General features: G+C 37.7%; 1 protein-coding gene across 2 annotated transcripts in view; it reads right to left on the bottom strand.

Annotated features, from left to right (window-relative positions):
- The window catches only part of LOC126299379 (neither inactivation nor afterpotential protein G-like), a 222235-nt gene that overhangs the window by 136654 nt on the left and 65350 nt on the right, over positions 1-20231 (bottom strand). For both annotated transcript variants that reach the window (XM_049991242.1, XM_049991243.1), the window contains exon 5: positions 2899-3129. In XM_049991242.1, coding sequence (XP_049847199.1) covers positions 2899-3129 — 231 coding nt within the window. The remainder of the gene's footprint in view (positions 1-2898; positions 3130-20231) is intronic.

Genomic DNA, 20231 nt, shown 5'->3' with positions numbered 1-20231 from the left:
TGTACTAGGAAAAACTCATTGGTTACAGGTCATGATGATATTTCCAGTCACATGATCTTCTGAATGTGATTGAACCCACACTATAATGTGTGTCATTATGTGCACATTCAAGAGATTCAAGAGCCATGGGTGGCGGGGAAGCGGGGGGGGAGGGGGGGGGGGGCGTAAGGTGTCCACCAACAACAAGCAACATGCATAGTGCTGGTTTGAACACCAAAAACACTTACTTACCAGTGTATATTTATTAAAGTATCAGCCCAGGCATCTATAAAAATATGACAGACCGCTCCCAAGCCTGACAAACACATGACACATGGAAGAGCATGATAATCCTAACCTACAATTTTTATAATAAAGGTGTATGGATATCTCTGATAACATTTGAATTTGAACTAACATGTGTATTTTGATAAAATAATATGCTTTCTCTAAACTTAAGTCCATAGTCCAGTGCTTATGTGAGCTCTGTAGTAGTTATAAATGGCTCAGAATACATATTTTTATAAAAACTCACACTAACACATGAGTTTGCATAATTAGTTTCCAAATTAAAATTATAGGCAGATAGATAATATTTTGCAAATGTCAAACACAGTTAGCCAATTGTCTATACCAATAAAAAAACAAATGATAAATATTCCAGATGACAGCACTTTCGGTCATAACCTCTAAGTGTGGTTATAATTATAATCTTATATGTGAATACGCCAAGGCCAAGAGTGGCATGGTGTGGATGTGACTTTATTTTCTGTATGCAGAACAGCATACGAATGGAGAAAATTCACTTTAAAGATACCTAGCCCACTTTGTAGCAAGAAAGTAATTGTTTATTTAAATTATAATAACATGTGGTGGTAAAATGTTAAGATGTGGCTATCAGAATGATTCTAACAATTTAGTTCAGAGTATCCATGTGCACAGCACTGTAGCAATGAGATATGAAGAAGTATCAATGCTGACAGCACCTTAGACCATCCTTCAACAATACACTTTCACCCTCCAAAATACTCCCTTTTATATGTGCTGATAACAGTAAATTTGCCACAATTGATACAGCCAAAGAGAACAGAAAAAATGTTAAATCTATGATAAATGGGGTTAAAAAATTAGACAAACCTCAAGCAAAAGTATTAAAAGCTAATCTAAATCATGTTTATAAAAATTTTTCTATCCAGGTTGTCCACAGAGTCCCTTTTTATATCCTTTGTCAGCAAACTTCTCATGATTCACCTATAGTAGTATACAATCAATGTGTTTCATTTCTGAAGTGATAGCACTTTACACTTTATCCAATTATTTTTTGCAATTCCAGATATATGTGACTTACAACTATCATGTATTGGGTTAGAGAATGCCACAGCATTCAGAATAAAATAACACTACTGTTCCCTCACACACATATAGAGCTACTGGGAGTATGACAGATAAATCTAGTCTCTCTAGAAAGCACCACAGTTCTGTTAATAAGACAAATGTTCTGTCACCTCTTTGATATAGTCATTACAGCTCATCTTGATCTGTTACCCCAACTGTATAACAACTTTTTTCCATAAGTATAATTGTGATATTATGTCTCTCCCTCCATCTGCACATGTACTGATTCTGATATATCATTCATCCTCATAGCTTTCTGGGAAAGCATCAAAAACACTATCCAGAATTTTTGATCCAGCGTTTATCACACTTTTCAGCTACTCTAAGTATAAACGCAGATATCTTGTGTGACCATATCATATCCAGACTTTTTAGTGAATTTGTGGCATTTTCCACATTTTTTTGATGTTTATCAATTTTTTCTTGTGTATATACATAAATATACTCTTATTGCTTTCATGGTCAGATGCTTGCTATTTTCTTCATGACATCCTACTTTGATACAAAATGCCCAACCCAGCCAGGGTATATACTTATTCCTTCAAATGGTTACATTTGTACATATCAAAACTGATGCTAAAACACACACATGTACATGGATTTCAGTTGGAGGTAGCGTGCTGATGTTATTCTACTATAAACACATCATAGCACAGTTACACTATTTCACTTGTTAGCTTCCAGCAGCAACCATGTCTCCCTTGCTCCACCAATTCCAGAGGCACGATTGGAGGTGACTGCAGCACTGGATGTAACATAGGGCAAGTCACATTTCAAACACTACCCTGGAATGTACGTGATCAATACGTACCAAACATGATCCAGGAATTGTTGTGCATATAGACCCACCCAAAGCATTACCCCAGACTTTGGGCAGGTGGATGGAAACTCATTATTCCAAATTTTCTCAAAGTATTAGCTTTGTTGCTTTGCTACTTTCTTCCTATTGGTGACAGCTTTGCCATTTTTGTCATTGATTCCACATAATTTTTCTATGTCTGCTGTTTGTTCATGATGTTGCTTCACAATTCAGTAGGTTTCTTCCTCTCCAGAAGGTGGTTTAAATTTACCAAATATGTCACTGAAGTGGACTGACATTGTTGCCACAACTGTCTTCTTGGCTGCACTTTTATGTTGCTGATAAATATTATAATTTTCTTCTGTAACTTTTCGTATGGCTGCTGTTTAAAATGCACAGCTTTCTTCACTTTCTCAGTCCATAGAAATATATACTGATTGGTTTTAGCCTCATATTTTAGGAAATACGCATTTCTTCCAATATTTAAACTGTAAGCCTAAATGTATTTTGTATTCTGTAAGTACTCACCAACGGATCTCAATCTCTGTGTGATAAATGAAAAAATAAATACGCAATGGCTGTCTTCAAAATTTCCATTGACATTCAGCTTGTACATTACATATAAATAGTAGAAATGAGGTGTCCCTGAGTGAAACCTGGGTTTGAAATATGTTATTTTACAAGCTTTAGTAAAATGAGTAAAAAAATTGAGTGTCATTTTATACCTTACTAACTGCCGTATTCAGAAGCACTTCTAAATTTGTCTGCCCCAAGGCTGGTAACAAATAACCATGAAGACTGCTCCATCGTTCTCCTTTGTGTATTGTGCTTTGTATTAGATTAAAGTTTATTTCCCCACTAGGTAATTCCAATTCTTTGCCAGCATTCAGAAAAGCATCAGCTAATTTCATTTCTTCTGGATCAACAGTATTTAGTGGAATCGTCTGGCTTTGCATCTGAAAATATAATGTTTATTAAATTCATTTAAGGTGAAAAGAGGTAAATGAGTGCAGCAAAACTTAGAAGAATTATTTTGGAACTTAACATGTGCAACTGCCATGATTGCCACTGACACAATGGTGCCCAGTAACCCTAAGTGTTATCTTTTTCCTATATTTTCTTTGTCATTTTCTAGACTTATGGGAACATACCATAAAAGCATATTGAAAATTTGAATTAAACAGACCTCACTCTACATATTTTTTAAATGTTTTTCAACACTTGGAAGACTCTTCTCAAATTCACTCTGAAAGACAACATTTAACAGCAGCCACAAAGATAGTGGTCAAATTAGCAGTAAATGTACTAACTTTGAATTCATATGCACAAGCTTACCCCTACAGCTCAATGTGCATGGCATCTGCATTAACAAAAGAGTTACATGCTTTCACTGAGGTGGAAGGAACATTGAATTTTCAATGAAAGGCGTAAGGCATCAAAATACTCTCAGAAAAGTTAGGGCTACTATACATTCATCATAAAAAAGAGGACAGTGCACATAAAAAAAGGACGGTACACATTAAAAAGAGGATTCACTTTATCAATAAAGTCATGTGGCTTACAACTTAAAAATTAACAATGTAAAACTACCCTAAACTAAGGAGTGATTTTCTGTGGGTATTTTAAGACTAAATATGCATTACTTTGACAGTTTATTTGTTGTAACTACACATAGTTATCCCATTATTGCCTTTTTCACTTTTATGCCTTGAATATTTGGAGGATGAAGAAATATTCCTTAACAGTTTTTTGTTTCCCAGCATTATTCATAAAAGCTCAGGTAGTTCAAGTGTTTGCAATTATACTGGACACACACAAAACCTTTTATGTTTTCTGTATTAAATCTATTCCTGTCTTTGGTCCACTGTGTGTTTACAAGAGGAAAGGCACATTCTGTGTTAGCATTATGACTAGATATAGAAAAAAAGAATTACAATTTTTAGCAGTTCAGAATAACAACCATCACTAGATGGCTCACTGAAATATTCACACCACACTTCAGCTGTTGTTTTTTTTTCCTTTGATAGTCTTTCAAAAATTTTATAAAATTATGAAACTGATAAAAGCACAATTTATCATTAACAGTAACATTTGTTTGTTCATTGGGATACTGTGATACAGCTTTGAACATCCTCCCAAATAGGAATTCTTGACAGCTGCATGGACTTGAAAAGTCTGAACTGTTGAACTGAGACAATCACTTCTGTCAATATTCAATAGCAGAACTATACACAACTGTCATCTCTTTGTCAAAGCTGTCACATTACTGTGAGTGACCTTCTTCCCTTCTATGTGTAAGTATTAACTTTATTTTTAAGGGCATATAATTATGTTTATACCCTCCATTAGGAGCTCCTAAAGTAGATTCTAAAACAGCTTCAGCTAAGGAATTTGCTATTCATTACAGTGATGAGTGATATTATTTGTTCAAAAATTGCATTCTTTTCTTGGAGATCACAAAAAGAGGTCATTTTGTAGATGTTTATGAAATCCAGCCAGACACATTTTCTTGCCTCATAAAGAGCACATGTGTGGGAAAAAGAGAATGTATAGTAATCCTAAGAAAAGTTACCTGTTACACAAATGCTCTGTTAATATTTACATCAAAATGTAATAACTTCCATGTAAATTGCATGTATCCATTCTATCATCAGTCACCAGAAAATATTCAAGGGAACAAATAAGCACTCTGTCTTCAGGCCACAAGTGGCCCATCAGGACCATCTGACTGCCATGTCATCCTCAGGTGAATATGCTGATAGGAGGGGCATATGCTAAGCACACCACTCTCTTGGTCGTTATGATGGTTTTCTTTGACCAGTGACACAACTATTTGGTCGAGTAGCACCTCAATTGGCATCATGAGGCTGAGTGCATCCCAAAAAATGGCAACAGCACATGGCAGCCTGGACAGTCACCCATTCAAGTGCTGGTCACACCCAACAGCACTTAAGTTTGGTGACCTGATGGGAACCAGAGTTTCTATCTATCCACTGTGGCAAAGTTGTTGCCCAATGGAATGAATGCTCAATATAAAAACTATCTGTAAATGGCAGAAAATAGCTATTAGAGAAATTTTGAAAAGGGCTTACTGCTTTGAGTTATCTAAGGTGGAGGGTATTTTGACAGTTCCATCAAAATACTATTTACTAAAAGACACTGAGAAATATGTAAGAAACTCCTCTATACATGAAAATCAGCCAAAATTCAGGTTCCATAGAAATAAGTAAGATTAAAGCACAACTATCTAATATCAAATTGCAAATATGTAAAAGATTACTGCAGTTTATTAGAGAAAATATCATCATTTAATAGCAATAAAGTAGTGATAATATATGATTGCTGCAGTAAGAGAGGCCATAACTAGGAATGAGAGATGAGAGTGGATGTTTCAAGAACATCTTGAGGCATTTCTCCTAAACTATGCCTCATGAAACTCTTGGGAATGTAAGCATGCATCTGATATAATAATTAAATGGCACTGAGGACAGCAACAGGCTTAGACATCTTGCAGAATGGGCCAATAGTCTGAGTCATAAAAAGAGATCTAGTTTACATCTACAACAAACAGTAGACACGTACTCTGGTAGGCCTGCAACAGCAAACACCACACAAAGAAAATTTGATCATTTCATTTGTTTGATATGAGTGACAAGTAATGGAATATACATAGTTTACATGAAAAGGAAATAATGGGCCTGGAAATATTTTACAGTTATCCCTGAAAAAAGTGGAATTTTGTATGAAGTATTCCTAGGCCCATCACTTATTGGTGTCTTATTGGTGCAAATATGACTAATGGCAGAGTGTTACTGATTTTCTAGGGGAGAAAATAACATACATATGTTGTGGATAAAACCAGCTGGTTGTGTCTCCATACGCATAATATGCATTAGACCTGTTTTCTTTGTAGTAGCCATATTTAACCACTTCCTTACACAGTTACCTATGTGCTTTCTTCAATAACACCAAGTATAAAATGTATTTGGACATCTGGATATTATGACTGTGGAGCTTGTTTAGGAGACAAATTATTGTGCTAAGAAGAAATGTGACACAGATTGTAGATGCTACATTTATTTTACATGGGAATTATGTAAAATTATTAAAAATGGATAACTGCATCAAATATAACGAAACTTTAAGCAAGCCGCAATCTTAGACATGCAACCAGTATTCGACATTAGGGTTTTTGTTTTTTCTATTAATAATTCATGTGGTGAAATTATCATACTAACATGGACAGACAAAATCCAGGAAATTAAGGCCCACCACACACTGCATACAACAGGGGCAGTACAGAGGCACAGCAGAGCATCTGCAGTTCAGCATGAAGCATTCACACAGCTCAGCACATCCTGCATGTCCACTGTAAACTTTTTCATGTAGTTACAGGGTGTTTCAAAAATGACCGGTATATTTGAAACGGCAATACAAACTAAATGAGCAGTGATAGAAATACACCGTTTGTTGCAATATGCTTGGGACAACAGTACATTTTCAAGCAGACAAACTTTCGAAATTACAGTAGTTACAATTGTCAACAACAGATGGCTCTGCGGTCTGGGATACTCTATAGTATGATATTTTCCACATATCCACCATGCGTAGCAATAAAATGGTGTAGTCTCTGAATGAAATTACCCGAAACCTTTGACAACGTGTCTGGCAGAATGGCTTCACATGCAGATGAGATGTACTGCTTCAGCTGTTCAATTGTTTCTGGATTCTGGCGGTACACCTGGTCTTTCATGTGTCCCCACAGAAAGAAGTCACAGGGGTTCATGTCTGGCGAATAGGGAGGCCAATCCACGCCGCCTCCTGTATGTTTCGGATAGCCCAAAGCAATCACACGATCATCGAAATATTCATTCAGGAAATTAAATACGTCGGCCATGCGATGTGGCCAGGCACCATCTTGCATAAACCACGAGGTGTTTGCAGTGTCGTCTAAGGCAGTTTGTACCGCCACAAATTCACGAAGAATGTCCAGATAGCGTGATGCAGTAATCTTTTCGGATCTGATTAATGGGCCAATGATTCCTTTGGAAGAAATGGCGGCCCAGACCAGTACTTTTTGAGGATGCAGGGATGATGGGACTGCAACATGGGGCTTTTCGGTTCCCCATATGTGCCAGTTCTGTTTATTGACGAAGCCATCCAGGTAAAAATAAGCTTCGTCAGTAAACCAAATGCTGCCCACATGCATATCGCCGTCATCAATCCTGTGCACTATATCGTTAGTGAATGTCTCTCATGCAGCAATGGTAGCGGCGCTGAGGGGTTGCCGCATTTGAATTTTGTATGGATAGAGGTGTAAACTCTGGTGCATGAGACGATACGTGGACGTTGGTGTCATTTGGACTGCAGCTGCAACACCGAGGCCGCTGTTGGATCACCTGCTGCACTAGCAGCGCGTTGCCCTCTGTGGTTGCCGTACGCGGTCGCCCTACATTTCCAGCATGTTCATCCATCACGTTCCCAGTCCGTTGAAATTTTTAAACAGATCCTTTATTGTATCACTTTTCAGCCCTTTGGTTACATTAAACCTCCGTTGAAAACTTTGTCTTGTTTCAACAACACTGTCTTCTAGGTGGTGGAATTCCAACACCAGAAAAATCCTCTGTTCTAAGGAATAAACCATGTTGTCCACAGCACACTTGCATGTTGTGAACAGCACACACTTACAGCAGAAAGACGACGTACAGAATGGCGCACCCACAGACTGCGTTGTCTTCTATATCTTTCACATCACTTGCAGCGCCATCTGTTGTTGAAAATTGTAACTACTATAATTTCGAAAGTTTGTCCGCCTGAAAATGTACTGTTGTCCCAAGCATATTGCTACAAACGGTGTATTTCTATCGCTGCTCATTTAGTTTCTATTGCCGTTTCAAATATACCGGTCATTTTTAAAACACCTTGTAGGTTTAGATTCTGAGTGATTCAGAACATGTGATTTACTTTTTATTCTTATTTTGTGCATATAAGAGCACTGAAAGGTCTCTCTGAAGCAGCAAGTATAAGCAAAATCAAAGAACATGTGGTGAGTGTGTGGTGTCTGTGGTGATTACTGCTCAACTACTCAAGGAGAACTTCTGATTAAACTGATGACACTATGAAGGAATTTACATGATGATAGAGGAAACCTTAAAACTTGCAAGACCCCATATCTACTAAAGAAAAGTTAGGGGTATGTTTAAAGTATGCAGTAAAAATCTAATTTATTTTTCTCTCAATATTTATTATGATTAAGAGAAAAAAGTTCAATGTAAATTCAAGAATTCAAAGAAACTGTATATATTTGACATATTTACTCATGAATGTCATGCAGTTTGTTCAAGTGCATTTCAGTACAATAACTTTCTGAAGTAGATGCTGATCTGGTAGATGCTGAAGGATTATTCACATATATAGTTTCGATGTTCTCCAAATAGGTGAATTGTAAGAGGATGATAATGATTTTCATAACTGATGTGGTATCATTGATTTACATAATATTTCCTCTTGTTTTTCTGCTGTGATCTGTAGCACTTTTTTCCTCATTGGAATCTGGTTGGCTTTTGGAATTTCTTTGACTGAGATATACACGGATATGAAAAATTGATGCAAATCATCTTCTTCTTGTTTGACTGCATTCCCAAATAAAGTGTCCCATTCCTTAGCTCTCTCTTCACAGCTGTTTACAGCTTTTGGCATTGTTTATTCTGGTTCATACATTATTTCATTACATTTTATTCATGTGATGTCATTGTCTCTGTCATAATTTGTAATAGTCATTGTATTGTGATCAGTATCCATAATATTTGTTGTTGTGTTCCTGTTTGTCAAATTTGGAATTAAAAATTCTCTCTGTTTTTCGTATGTTGATGGGAGGATTGAGATAAGTTCTTGCAAAAACTAATACTTAATACTCTGTATCACTGTTATCATGAAGCATTGAGTCATCCTGAACTAAATGAATTAAATGTTCCATCATTAAATATTTTTCATACAATCAACAAGAGTTAACTGTGGTTGGAGATGTGCATACTGCTGCCAAAAGCTCAATACTGGCAAAGCACAACCTGATGAAACATCTGACACACTGACAACAGTTGCAGCAGATGCAGAGGAATACTGTGGTTCTTGGACAAAGTGATAGGTTCTGCCCAGCTTCATGCCTGCACTGTGCCTCTGCTGTGTCTTTATGTGGTGCCTCATTGGATTGCATGCTTTACAAATGTTGGATCCACTCTGCTCTGCTGCTGTTGTGTGCAGTGTGTGCAGGCCTGAAGTGTTGTGCAACAAAGGCAATTTGACATTGAAGATTGTGTGAGGATGAGTAACTGTGCTAATATCAACAAAACAGACAAAGCTGAAAATGCTAGATTATGTCTTACTTACAAAAATGGGAACACAAGATTACAAAGAGCATACACTTTATCAGATTAAGTGAAATCATAGACAGAGATCTTGCTAGATTACTACTCTTCGAAGGTATTTATTAATTCCTTCTACCAGTTTTGATATTGACACTGGCAATATTTTACCCCTGGCTTCTGAAAATGGCTTCATCATAGCAGTTTTATTTGCAGTAGGATTGCTTTTAGTGCAGGATTCTAAAATGTTCCATAAATTTTCAGTATACCAAAATCAAGAGATTGTGGAGTGTCTTAAGCTGGTTGGAGTTTTCCACAGCAACCCAATTACAGTATTTGTTACATTATGGTTACTACCATTGTCCTGTTGATAGATAAAAAATTTTTCATCTACATCTACGCTCTGCAAGCCACATTTTGGTGTGTGGTGGAGAGTACTTCATATACAACTCTTTTGAATCTGAAAATAGTAACTTAACCTTTTTCAGTTAAATGCAAGTTAATGATATCACCCCAGCTTATTAAGCAACCTCAAGAAAGTGCTGACTTACCTGCATTCATTATTGTTGGAATTACTATAAGTGTCTGGGCTTTTGCTCTGTATGTGCTAGTTATTTGTATTTGCACATTGCATGGATTGTAATCGTGACCTATTGCTATAATGTGGAGCAAGTGAGCTCCACAGTTATGGTATACTCAATCAGTAAAAAATATGGTAAAATTCCGACCATAACAGCTGTCACCTGTTACACATCTCAAGTGTGGCAAGTTATGTATTTATCTTTTCCTATGTTTTCTTAGTAGTATATTTCTACAGTTTTGGGCATGTTTTTCTATTTAAGAGATTTCATCTTACGTTATTTTAACTGTAAGTGTAAATTAAGGCATTCTGTTGTGCACTTTTAATTTACGCTGAACAGAAAGCTACAGAGCTCATTAAAGGGTCAGTGTCTGTAGGTTACATGTGAACAGTGTAGCGAGTTGCATATGTAGGTTTCTATCTGCTTTTATAGTTTACTTCTTCAGTTAGTCTTGCTGGCTGGGTAGTATGTGTGCATGCTGTGTATGGTTGCAGGAGTCACTGGCCACAGTTTGTCAACATCTGAATGCACTTTTGGCTACAGTCAGCCGCCTTCAGTCTAGTGCAGTGGTGGAGAATTTGGTGCACCATATCGGACACCTCAGGTACTGCGTTTCACCCACAGGTGCTGCACCTCCTGGTGTACCCAACATGGCGGATCCACCACCACAGCAGGGTGAGTGGTGGGTGGTGATGCATTTGTGTAACTTAAGGAGGAGGGCCAATATGGAGACTGGTGTCTGGCCTCATCTATTTGTCCTGTGAGGGAGCAAACGGTGTTCCTTTAGCAGGATCCAAGCACCCACATGTGAGTATGGGTTTGCTAATTATTGAAAGCTCAAATATTAGGCATGTTATGGAATCCCTTGCAAAGTCAGTGTACACTTGGTATGTCTGCCAGGGGGCCTCATGCAAGATATGGAGGAGGCCTTGCCTTTGGTTACTGATTGTGCAGGGTGCAGTTTTCCACAAGTTGTGGCTCACATTGACACCAGTGATGTTTGTTTCATGGGTTCTGAGGCCATCCTCAGTTCATATGGGCAGTTAGTGGAAGCAGTGAAGACTGCTGGCCTCACACGGAGTGTCCAAGCACTACTTTCAACTTACAGCAATTTATGTTTGGAGCTGAGTGGATGGTCTCAACAAAAGGCTTCATTGAATCTGTGGATTTCTGGACCTGTGTTATCAAGTGGCGAATTGTAGGGCTCCCTTTGATAGGTCAGGTATGCACTACACACAGGAAGCAGCTACTCAGTTGTGAAGAGCACATGGGTTGTTTTTAGGCTAGGTGGTACAGAGTAAAAACACTGTGACTGTCAAAATTTTATCAGTAAATTGTCAAAGTATTAGTAACAAAGTTCCTGAATTTACTGTCTTCAAAAATTTCTCATATTCAAATTATTCTCAGGGAAGGGAACTGGCTGAAACCAAAAGTAGAAACCTCTGAGATATTCAGTGAGTCATGGAATGAACATTGAAAAGACAGATTTGATGCCATATGAGGCAGTTGCAGTTGACAAAAATATTTTCTCTATTGATGTGGACTTGGAGTGAAGTTATCTGGTCATGCATAACAGGTCTAGGTGGAATCAAGTTAATTGTTCAATGTTTTTACTCTCCACCCAATTCCACTGTGATGGTTTTAGAGTCATTCAAAGAAAGTCTATGGCCAGTGGCATGTAAGTACGCAGATCATGAAATGGTAGTTGGAGGCAACTTTAACCTAACAAGTACAGGCTGTGACATCCATAGATTCACTGCTGGGGGTACAAACAAGACAGTCTTGTGAAGTACTTTTGAACACATTTTCCGAAAACTGTCTTGAGCAGCTGGTTCAGCAGCCTACATGCAGTGGAAATATTTTAGACCTTGTGGCTACAAACAAGCCTAACACCAATGACAGTGTCAGTATAGAGATGGAGAATAGTTACCATGATATCATCAGAGTGGCTATGGTTACTGAAGTTAATAAATGGATCAAGAAAGCTAGGTAAGTATTTCTGTTAGAAAGAGCAGATAAGCACTTGTTAGCATCTCACTTACACAACAATTTGGTAAAATTTAGTTCCAGTATGATGCATGTAGAGGAATTACGGGCAAAATTTAAACAGACTGTAAATTGTGCTCTGGAGAATTATGTGCCTCATAAGTGATTTATGGATGGGAAACACCTACTGTGGTTTAACAATGAAATTTGTAAAAAGCTGAAAAAATGAAGGCTGTTGCACTCTTGGTTCAAAAGAGAATGCTTAGATAACAGGCAAAAATTAGTAGAGACTTGTGTGTCTGCAAAAAGATCTATACAGGAAGCACACAATAACTACCACTATCATACCTTAGCAAAAGATCTTGCAAAGAAACCAAGAAAATTCTGGTCCTACATAAAATCACTTGTTGAACAATATGGTGAGGCAGTACAAGATAGCAAAAGGAAAGCTGAAGTTTTAAATTTTATATTTAAGAAATTGTTCATACAGCAGAATCATACTACACTCCTGGAAATTGAAATAAGAACACCATGAATTCATTGTCCCAGGAAGGGGAAACTTCATTGACACATTCCTGGGGTCAGATACATCACATGATCACACTGACAGAACCACAGGCATATAGACACAGGCAACAGAGCATGCACAATGTCGGCACTAGTACAGTCTATATCCACCTTTTGCAGCAATGCAGGCTGCTATTCTCCCATGGAGACGATCGTAGAGATGCTGGATGTAGTCCTGTGGAACGGCTTGCCATGCCATTTCCACCTGGCGCCTCAGTTGGACCAGTGATCGTGCTGGACGTGCAGACCGCGTAAGACAACGCTTCATCCAGTCCCAAACATGCTCAATGGGGTACAGATCCGGAGATCTTGCTGGCCACGATAGTTGACTTACACCTTCTAGAGCACATTGGGTGGCACAGGATACATGCGGACGTGTATTGTCCTGTTGGAACAGAAAGTTCCCTTTCCGGTCTAGGAATGGTAAAATGATGGGTTCGATGACGGTTTGGATGTACCGTGCACTATTCAGTGTCCCCTCGACGATCACCAGAGGTGTACGGCCAGTGTAGGAGATCGCTCCGCACACCATGATGCCGGGTGTTGGCCCTGTGTGCCTCGGTCGTATGCAGTCCTGATTCTGGAGCTCACCTGCACGGCGCCAAACACGCATATGACCATCATTGGCACCAAGGCAGAAGCGACTCTCATCGCTGAAGATGACACGTCTCCATTCGTCCCTACATTCACGCCTGTCGCGACACCACTGGAGGCGGGCTGCACGATGTTGGGGCGTGAGCGGAAGACGGCCCAACGGTGTTTGGGACCGTAGCCCAGCTTCATGGAGACGGTTGCGAATGGTCCTCGCCGATAACCCAGGAGCAACAGTGTCCCTAATTTGCTGGGAAGTGGCAGTGCGGTCCCCTATGACACTGCGTAGGATCCTACGGTCTTGGCGTGCATCCGTGCGTTGCTGCGGTCCGGTCCCAGGTCGACGGGCACGTGCACCTTCCGCCGACCACTGGCGACAACATCGATGTACTGTGGAGACTTCACGCCCCACGTGTTGAGCAATTCGGCGGTACGTCCACCCGGCCTCCCGCATGCCCACTATACGCCCTCGCTCAAAATCTGTCAACTGCACATACGGTTCACGTCCACGCTGTCGCGGCATGCTACCAGTGTTAAAGACTGCGATGGAGCTCCGTATGCCACGGCAAACTGGCTGACACTGACGGCGGCGGCGCACAAATGCTGCGCAGCTACGCCATTCGACGGCCAACACTGCGGTTCCTGATGTGTCCTCTGTGCCGTGCGTGTGATCATTGCTTGTACAGCCCTCTCGCAGTGTCCACAGCAAGTATGGTGGGTCTGACTCATCGGTGTCAATGTGTTCTTTTTTCCATTTCCAGGAGTGTAACATACCATCATTGGACCATCACACACACATAAGGACAACTTAGCAATAGGCATCCGTGGTATAGGGCAGCAAATACATATAAGTGGCCAGCTCCAGATGGACTCCAAATTCACTTTTACAAAGAGTACTCTTAGGAATTGGCCACTTAGCTTGCTTTCACCATGCATCACTCACCCAGGGTGAAGCCCAAGCAACTGGAAAGAAAGTGCTGGTAACTCCTGTATAAAAGAGTAAAAGAAAGGACCCATAAAATTAATGACCAATATTCTTAACAACAGTTTGCTGAAGAATTGTTGAACATATTCTCAGCAAGAATACAATAAATTTCCTTGAGATGTAAAAGCTTTTGTCCATGAATGAGTATGATTTTAGAAACCATCACTCATGCAAAATTCAACAGCCCTTTTCTCATATGAAATATGAAGAACTATGGATTAAGGCCAACAGGCAGATTCTAGATTTCCGAAAAGAATGTGACACAGTGTGCCATTGCAGGCTGTTAACAAAGGTACAAACAGAGGGAGTGTCTTCCCAGATATGTGAGTGGGTTGAAGACTTCTTAAATAATAGATCCCAGTACAGATGGTGAGTGTTCATCAAAGAGAAGGGTATTGTCAGGAGTGCCCCAGGTAAGTGTGATACTACTGTCATAATTTTGTATATTCATAAATGATATGGTGGATGAGGTGGGCTGCTGATTGCTGATGATGCTGTGATTTATAGGAAGATGTCATCATTGAGTGACTTTAGGAGGATACAATATGACTATACTAAATTTCTAGTTGTTGCAGTGAATGGCAGTTTGCCCCCAATGTAGAAAAATGTAAGTTAATGCAGATGAGTAGGAAAAACAAACCCATAATGTTCAAATATAGCATTAGTAGTGTGCTATTTGACAAAGTCACATTTTTTTAATTCTTTAGGTATAACATTGCAAAATGATATGAAATGGGAAGAGCATGTAGGGATTGTAGCAGGGAAGGCAAATGGTTGACTTCATTTTATAGAGAGAATTTTGAGAATGTGTGGTGTGTCTGTAAAGGAAACTGCATAGAAGATATTGGTGCAACCTATTATTGGGTGATACTTGAGTGTTTGGATCCACACCTGTTTTTATTAAAGGAAGATATTGAAACAACTCAGAGGCTGGTCACTAGATTTGTTGCTGATAGGTTCAAACAACATGAAAGTATTATGGAGACGCTTTAAGGGCCCTAAATCGGAATACCTGGAGGGAAGGCAAGGACCACTATTGAGGAAATTTAGAGAAGCTGGCTGCAGAACAATTCTACCATTGCCAATGTACATTTTGTGTAAGGACTACAAAGGTAAAGAAAGAGAAATTAGGGCTCATACAGAGGCATGTAGAGAGTTGTTATTTCCTGGCTCTGTTTGCGAGTGGAACAGGAAAGGAAATGACTGCCATGTACCATATGGTTACTTACAAGTACACATATATGTATACACACATTTTATATTATATTGCTCCATATTCAGAAATTTTTCTGTGGAGTTGAAGAAGTTGTCAAGTAGATACGATTTCAATTTGAATTTGTAGCTAAGTTTATTATTTATTAAATTCTTTTCATCACTGGGTAAGTGATCAAAGATTTTTATAGCTGAATACCCCTTTCTGTGCCACACCAAGGCTAAATGAGAAATACTGTGTATTATTTCGGCTTCTAGCATTATATTTATGAATATCACTGCTGTTTCCAAACTGTGAATGATTGTTGAATCAGATTTCATAATGGCGTAAAAATACTGTGATACTGTGTTTCGAAATTCCCAACTGTTTAAATAGATCTCTGCAAGAGATTCTAGAGTGGACACCACATGTCATTCTTGTTATATGTTTCTGTGCAACAAACCCTTCTTTCCTCAATGATGAATTACTACAGAATATAGTACCTCTAGACATTTGTGAATGAAAACAGAAAAAGAAATTCAAATTTTTGACATTCTCATCATCAAAATCTGGTATGATCCATAGTGGAGAAATTGTGAGCTTAGACATTTAGGAATTTCTTTAATATATGATTTACAGTTCAGGTTCTTATGAAATAAACACCTGATAATTGAGAATGTCCTGTTCATTTATTGATTTAGCCTCCTGCATTATTCTTAATGGTGTGATCAGACTGCAGAAAATATTAAATTGTATTTATTGTGTTTTGTGTCAGTTTAGTTACATTCCATTTCCAGAGAACCATTGATTAATTTTCAAGGAAATATTATTTACATTTTAATACACTGAAGTTACTTCAGTAGGCTTGATTATAAAGCTTACATTATCAATGAAGAGAATTATTTCTGCTCCTTGGATAAGTCAACACTTCCATGTCACGTAGCAACAATAGATACAAACTTCAACAATGTAATAAGTGCCCTGAATATCTGCCATAAGTTTTCTGATTAATCACACTAAGTATAGCACTCAACACGTAATTATTACAAATAACATTGAAAATGTGCAGTGCATCTAATAATTTTGTGAGGGACTGTAGAATGGAAGATCATATGATACAATAAGAACAAAACTAGAACCAATATCTATCCCTGTGGTACATTCATAGAGATTATTTTCCATTCTGAGACACTGTTATATCACATTCACACCTGAAGTTTCTTGAGGCTACTTTCTGCATATTTCTAGTTTGGTGGGATGAAATCCAGTCTTACAAAGCATGTCAAGAAATGTGGAGCCCTGATGCTTCTATCTCATTGTGTATGCGAAGCAGTGTACAGTAGATGTAATAACTACTCCCTAGGAGAAAATCTATCAGGTTAAAAAACACACTGAATAGCTGAAACTATTGTGATCCCAAATGTTGTTGCTGCATGTGTGGAATTAAGCCATATTGAAACAAGAGTTTGTTTACAAAATGAAATGGTTTAAACAAACCCAGTTTGGATTATGTTAAAAAACCAATGCATCTTATTGTTTTCCATCAAATGAAGTCATACTGACTCTTATGTTGAGCTCCCATATGATCTGCCAATTATATAAAACAAATAAGCTAAGAACTTAGTTTATTCAATGCATAGTGAAAATAGTTTTTACTGAATTATTAATAACAACAATATTATGAAAAGATTAGATTGCCACTCATCATATAGAGGAGACCTTGAGTCATAGGCAGGCACAATGAAAATAGTGCTATACACTTTAGCCTTCAGCCAAAAGGCATTCTTCTGAAGCAAAAAACATACACACATTCACACAAGTTCAGCTCACACACACATGACCAATGTCTCTGGTCACTGTGGCCACAGTGGCTAGAGACAGTGATCATGAGTGTGTGAGCTATGCTTTTGTGTGTGTGTGTGTGTGTGTGTGTGTGTGTGTGTGTGTGTGTGTGTGTTGCTTCAGACGAATGTCTTTTGGGGGCAACGCTAAAATCTGTGGCAGTATTTTCATTGTGCCTGTCTGTGACTCAGTGGCTCCTCTATATGGTAAGAGGCAATCTATCTTTTTCATAATATTGCTGTTATTTCATCCTGGACTTTGAAAGATTTAATTTAGTTTCCTGATTTCCCTTAAGTTTTCAACTTCACACCTTATGAACAGACATCAAAAGGTTTCAAAGCAGCCTTTCAGAAAACTGACTGAAGGATCATGTGCAAGGGGAAACATAAATTATATGGCATGATTAGGATAAATACAGGAGTAGGACTGATTTCATGTATCAATATGTCATAAGAAAAATGATTAAAATTAACACAACCTTTGCATAATGCTAGAAATTAATAAATCAGAAAATTAATGAAATATATATGGGCCAGAAGCAAAAGAGGAATCAATACTGAAATGGAAGAACTTTGTTATTAAAGGAAACAGCAAAATAATATGTGATAGTAGTCATGTACCTGACATATTTAGTAGTACTAGTACTCTGCTTTATTCATCTGTAGATCTCTTTTTGTACAAGGATATAGGACATGTCAAGTATTTACAAGTTTAGACCAATTTAAAATAAGCTAATTCATATAAACATATATTTACAGACTTCTAGTTAGAGACAGTCATTAGATTTACTCCTGGTACACAATTCTTTTTTTTTACATATAACTTATTAAATAATCTAATACCACAGTGTACACTCACATCTCACTATCAGTCACTGCACACACTATATGCACATTGTTTGATAACACTGCACTCACTACACACACACACACACACACACACACACACACACACACACTGGTGATCTATGGGCCAGATTCTGTATCACAACTTCCCATTTGCTATCCTAAAAAACTGAGTCAGCATTCCTCCATAATGAGTGAGATATTGAACTCAGAAAGAGGAAGAGGTGTTAGTATTGTGCTATGCATAGCTTGGGGGTAAGTATTTCTAGAAAGGAAAAAAGAAGGAAAAAGACATAAAGTGAAGGTGTTATGTGGAATGTTGGATGTTTTATAATCATTATTATTATTTATTATTTGTATCACACTTTTTTATAAGACCCCTACTCTGTTTTAACTAATTAATTCTTCAATGTATAAAATGTATTGCACAACAGATACTTTTTAGCTGCATTTTTAAATAAGTGTATTTTTGCAGCTTTTTAATCTCTTTTGGTAATTTATTGTACAGCTTTATTCCTTGGTAGAAAATGCTGTTTAGAGTTTTATGTTTATTGTTTTTTTGGTAAATGTAAGTTGAGTCTAGCTCTTGTTATATGGTCATGGACAGAGCTGTTTGTGCAGTAATTACCAATGTTATTTTTTGTGTACAACTGTCTGGTAAATGTATTCACATGGAGCAGTTAAAATCTTCAGTGTTTTGAACAGATCTTTACAATGAGCCTGACTAGATGTTTTGGTTATTATTCTTATGGCTCTTTTCTGAAGTTTGAAAACTGTGTTCATATTTTGTGCATTTGTTCCCCAAAAAAGAATTCCATAGCTAAGAATTGTGTGTACATATGAATAATATGTAACAAAAAGATGCTGCATGTCACACACTGATGATAGGATTCTAATGGCATAACATGCTGATGACATTCTGTTTGCAAGTATCTTTGTGTGTTCACAGAACTTCCACTGAGAATCAATATTCATTCCTAGAAATTTTGCATTTGTTACACAGTCTATTGAGGCGCCATCTACATTTAATTTAACATTGTCATTTTTCCTCTTCAAACTAAAATTCATGGCATTAGTTTTCTTTATGTTCAATGTCACTTTATTGATTATTGACCAAGCATAAACTTCCTTGAGGGTTTCATTTGCTTTCTCTGGAAGGAGTTCTCTTGTTTTCTCAGTGACTGTTATATTTCTGTCATCAGCGAAAGGAATTTTTTCACCATGAGTAACATTACTGGGAAAGTGATTAATGTATATCAGGAATAGTATTGGTCCTAATATGCTACCTTGCAGAACACCTATATTAATTTATTTTGTTTCTGATATGTGTTTTACTGAATGTTTAGATCTTTTTTGAAGTATGTGTTATCTCTACTATTTGTACCCTATCTGCTAGGTATGATCAAAACCAGTCATTGGCTACCCCTCTTATTCCTAGTGCTTCTAATTTATTTAATAGAATCTTGTGGTCAACTGTATCAAACCCCTTAAAAAGATACAAAATTATGCCTGTGACACACTCATCTTTATCAAGAGCATGAAGTACAGCTTTTGTGAATTCTACTGTGGTTGAATCCGTATTTTTGCCACTTTAGAAACCGAACTGTGATTCACTTAAAAGATTGTATTTATTCAGGTAATTCATTAATCTGTCTTTCATAATTGTTTTTATTATTTTTGAGAATGCTGGAAGTAACTCAGAAAATCAGTGAGCAGAGTTCACGGGAGAAAGCAATGGAAAACATACAATAAAAAGTGGTGATATCACATGCATACCAGGCAAATGACAAGCACTTCATGCTCATTTAAAAAAATTGTAAATGCAATTAACCCATTATTTACCATTGTCCCTTTTTTGGGAAGTAGTTATATTATTTATTTTTACATAAGCTCTGAAACTCATAGCTTCAATTGTTGTACCTAAGGCAGAACTGACTGCTGCAATGCCTGCAAATTAAAAACAAATAACTGTTTTCTAATCAGTTTATTTTAGGAAAGGAATTAATTTGCCTATTTTCTAACTGCACTTGTCTGTACTACATACCTGATAGTAGTTTCTGTACAGCTGAAAATTGCAATTTAGTTTTCTGGGTGTGTTTGTTAGGAAC

This window comes from Schistocerca gregaria, chromosome X, assembly GCF_023897955.1.
Source record: "Schistocerca gregaria isolate iqSchGreg1 chromosome X, iqSchGreg1.2, whole genome shotgun sequence".
Taxonomy (NCBI): Eukaryota; Metazoa; Arthropoda; class Insecta; order Orthoptera; family Acrididae; genus Schistocerca; species Schistocerca gregaria.
Note: the sequence above shows the minus strand (reverse complement) of the source record. Positions and strands in the feature narration are given on the sequence as shown.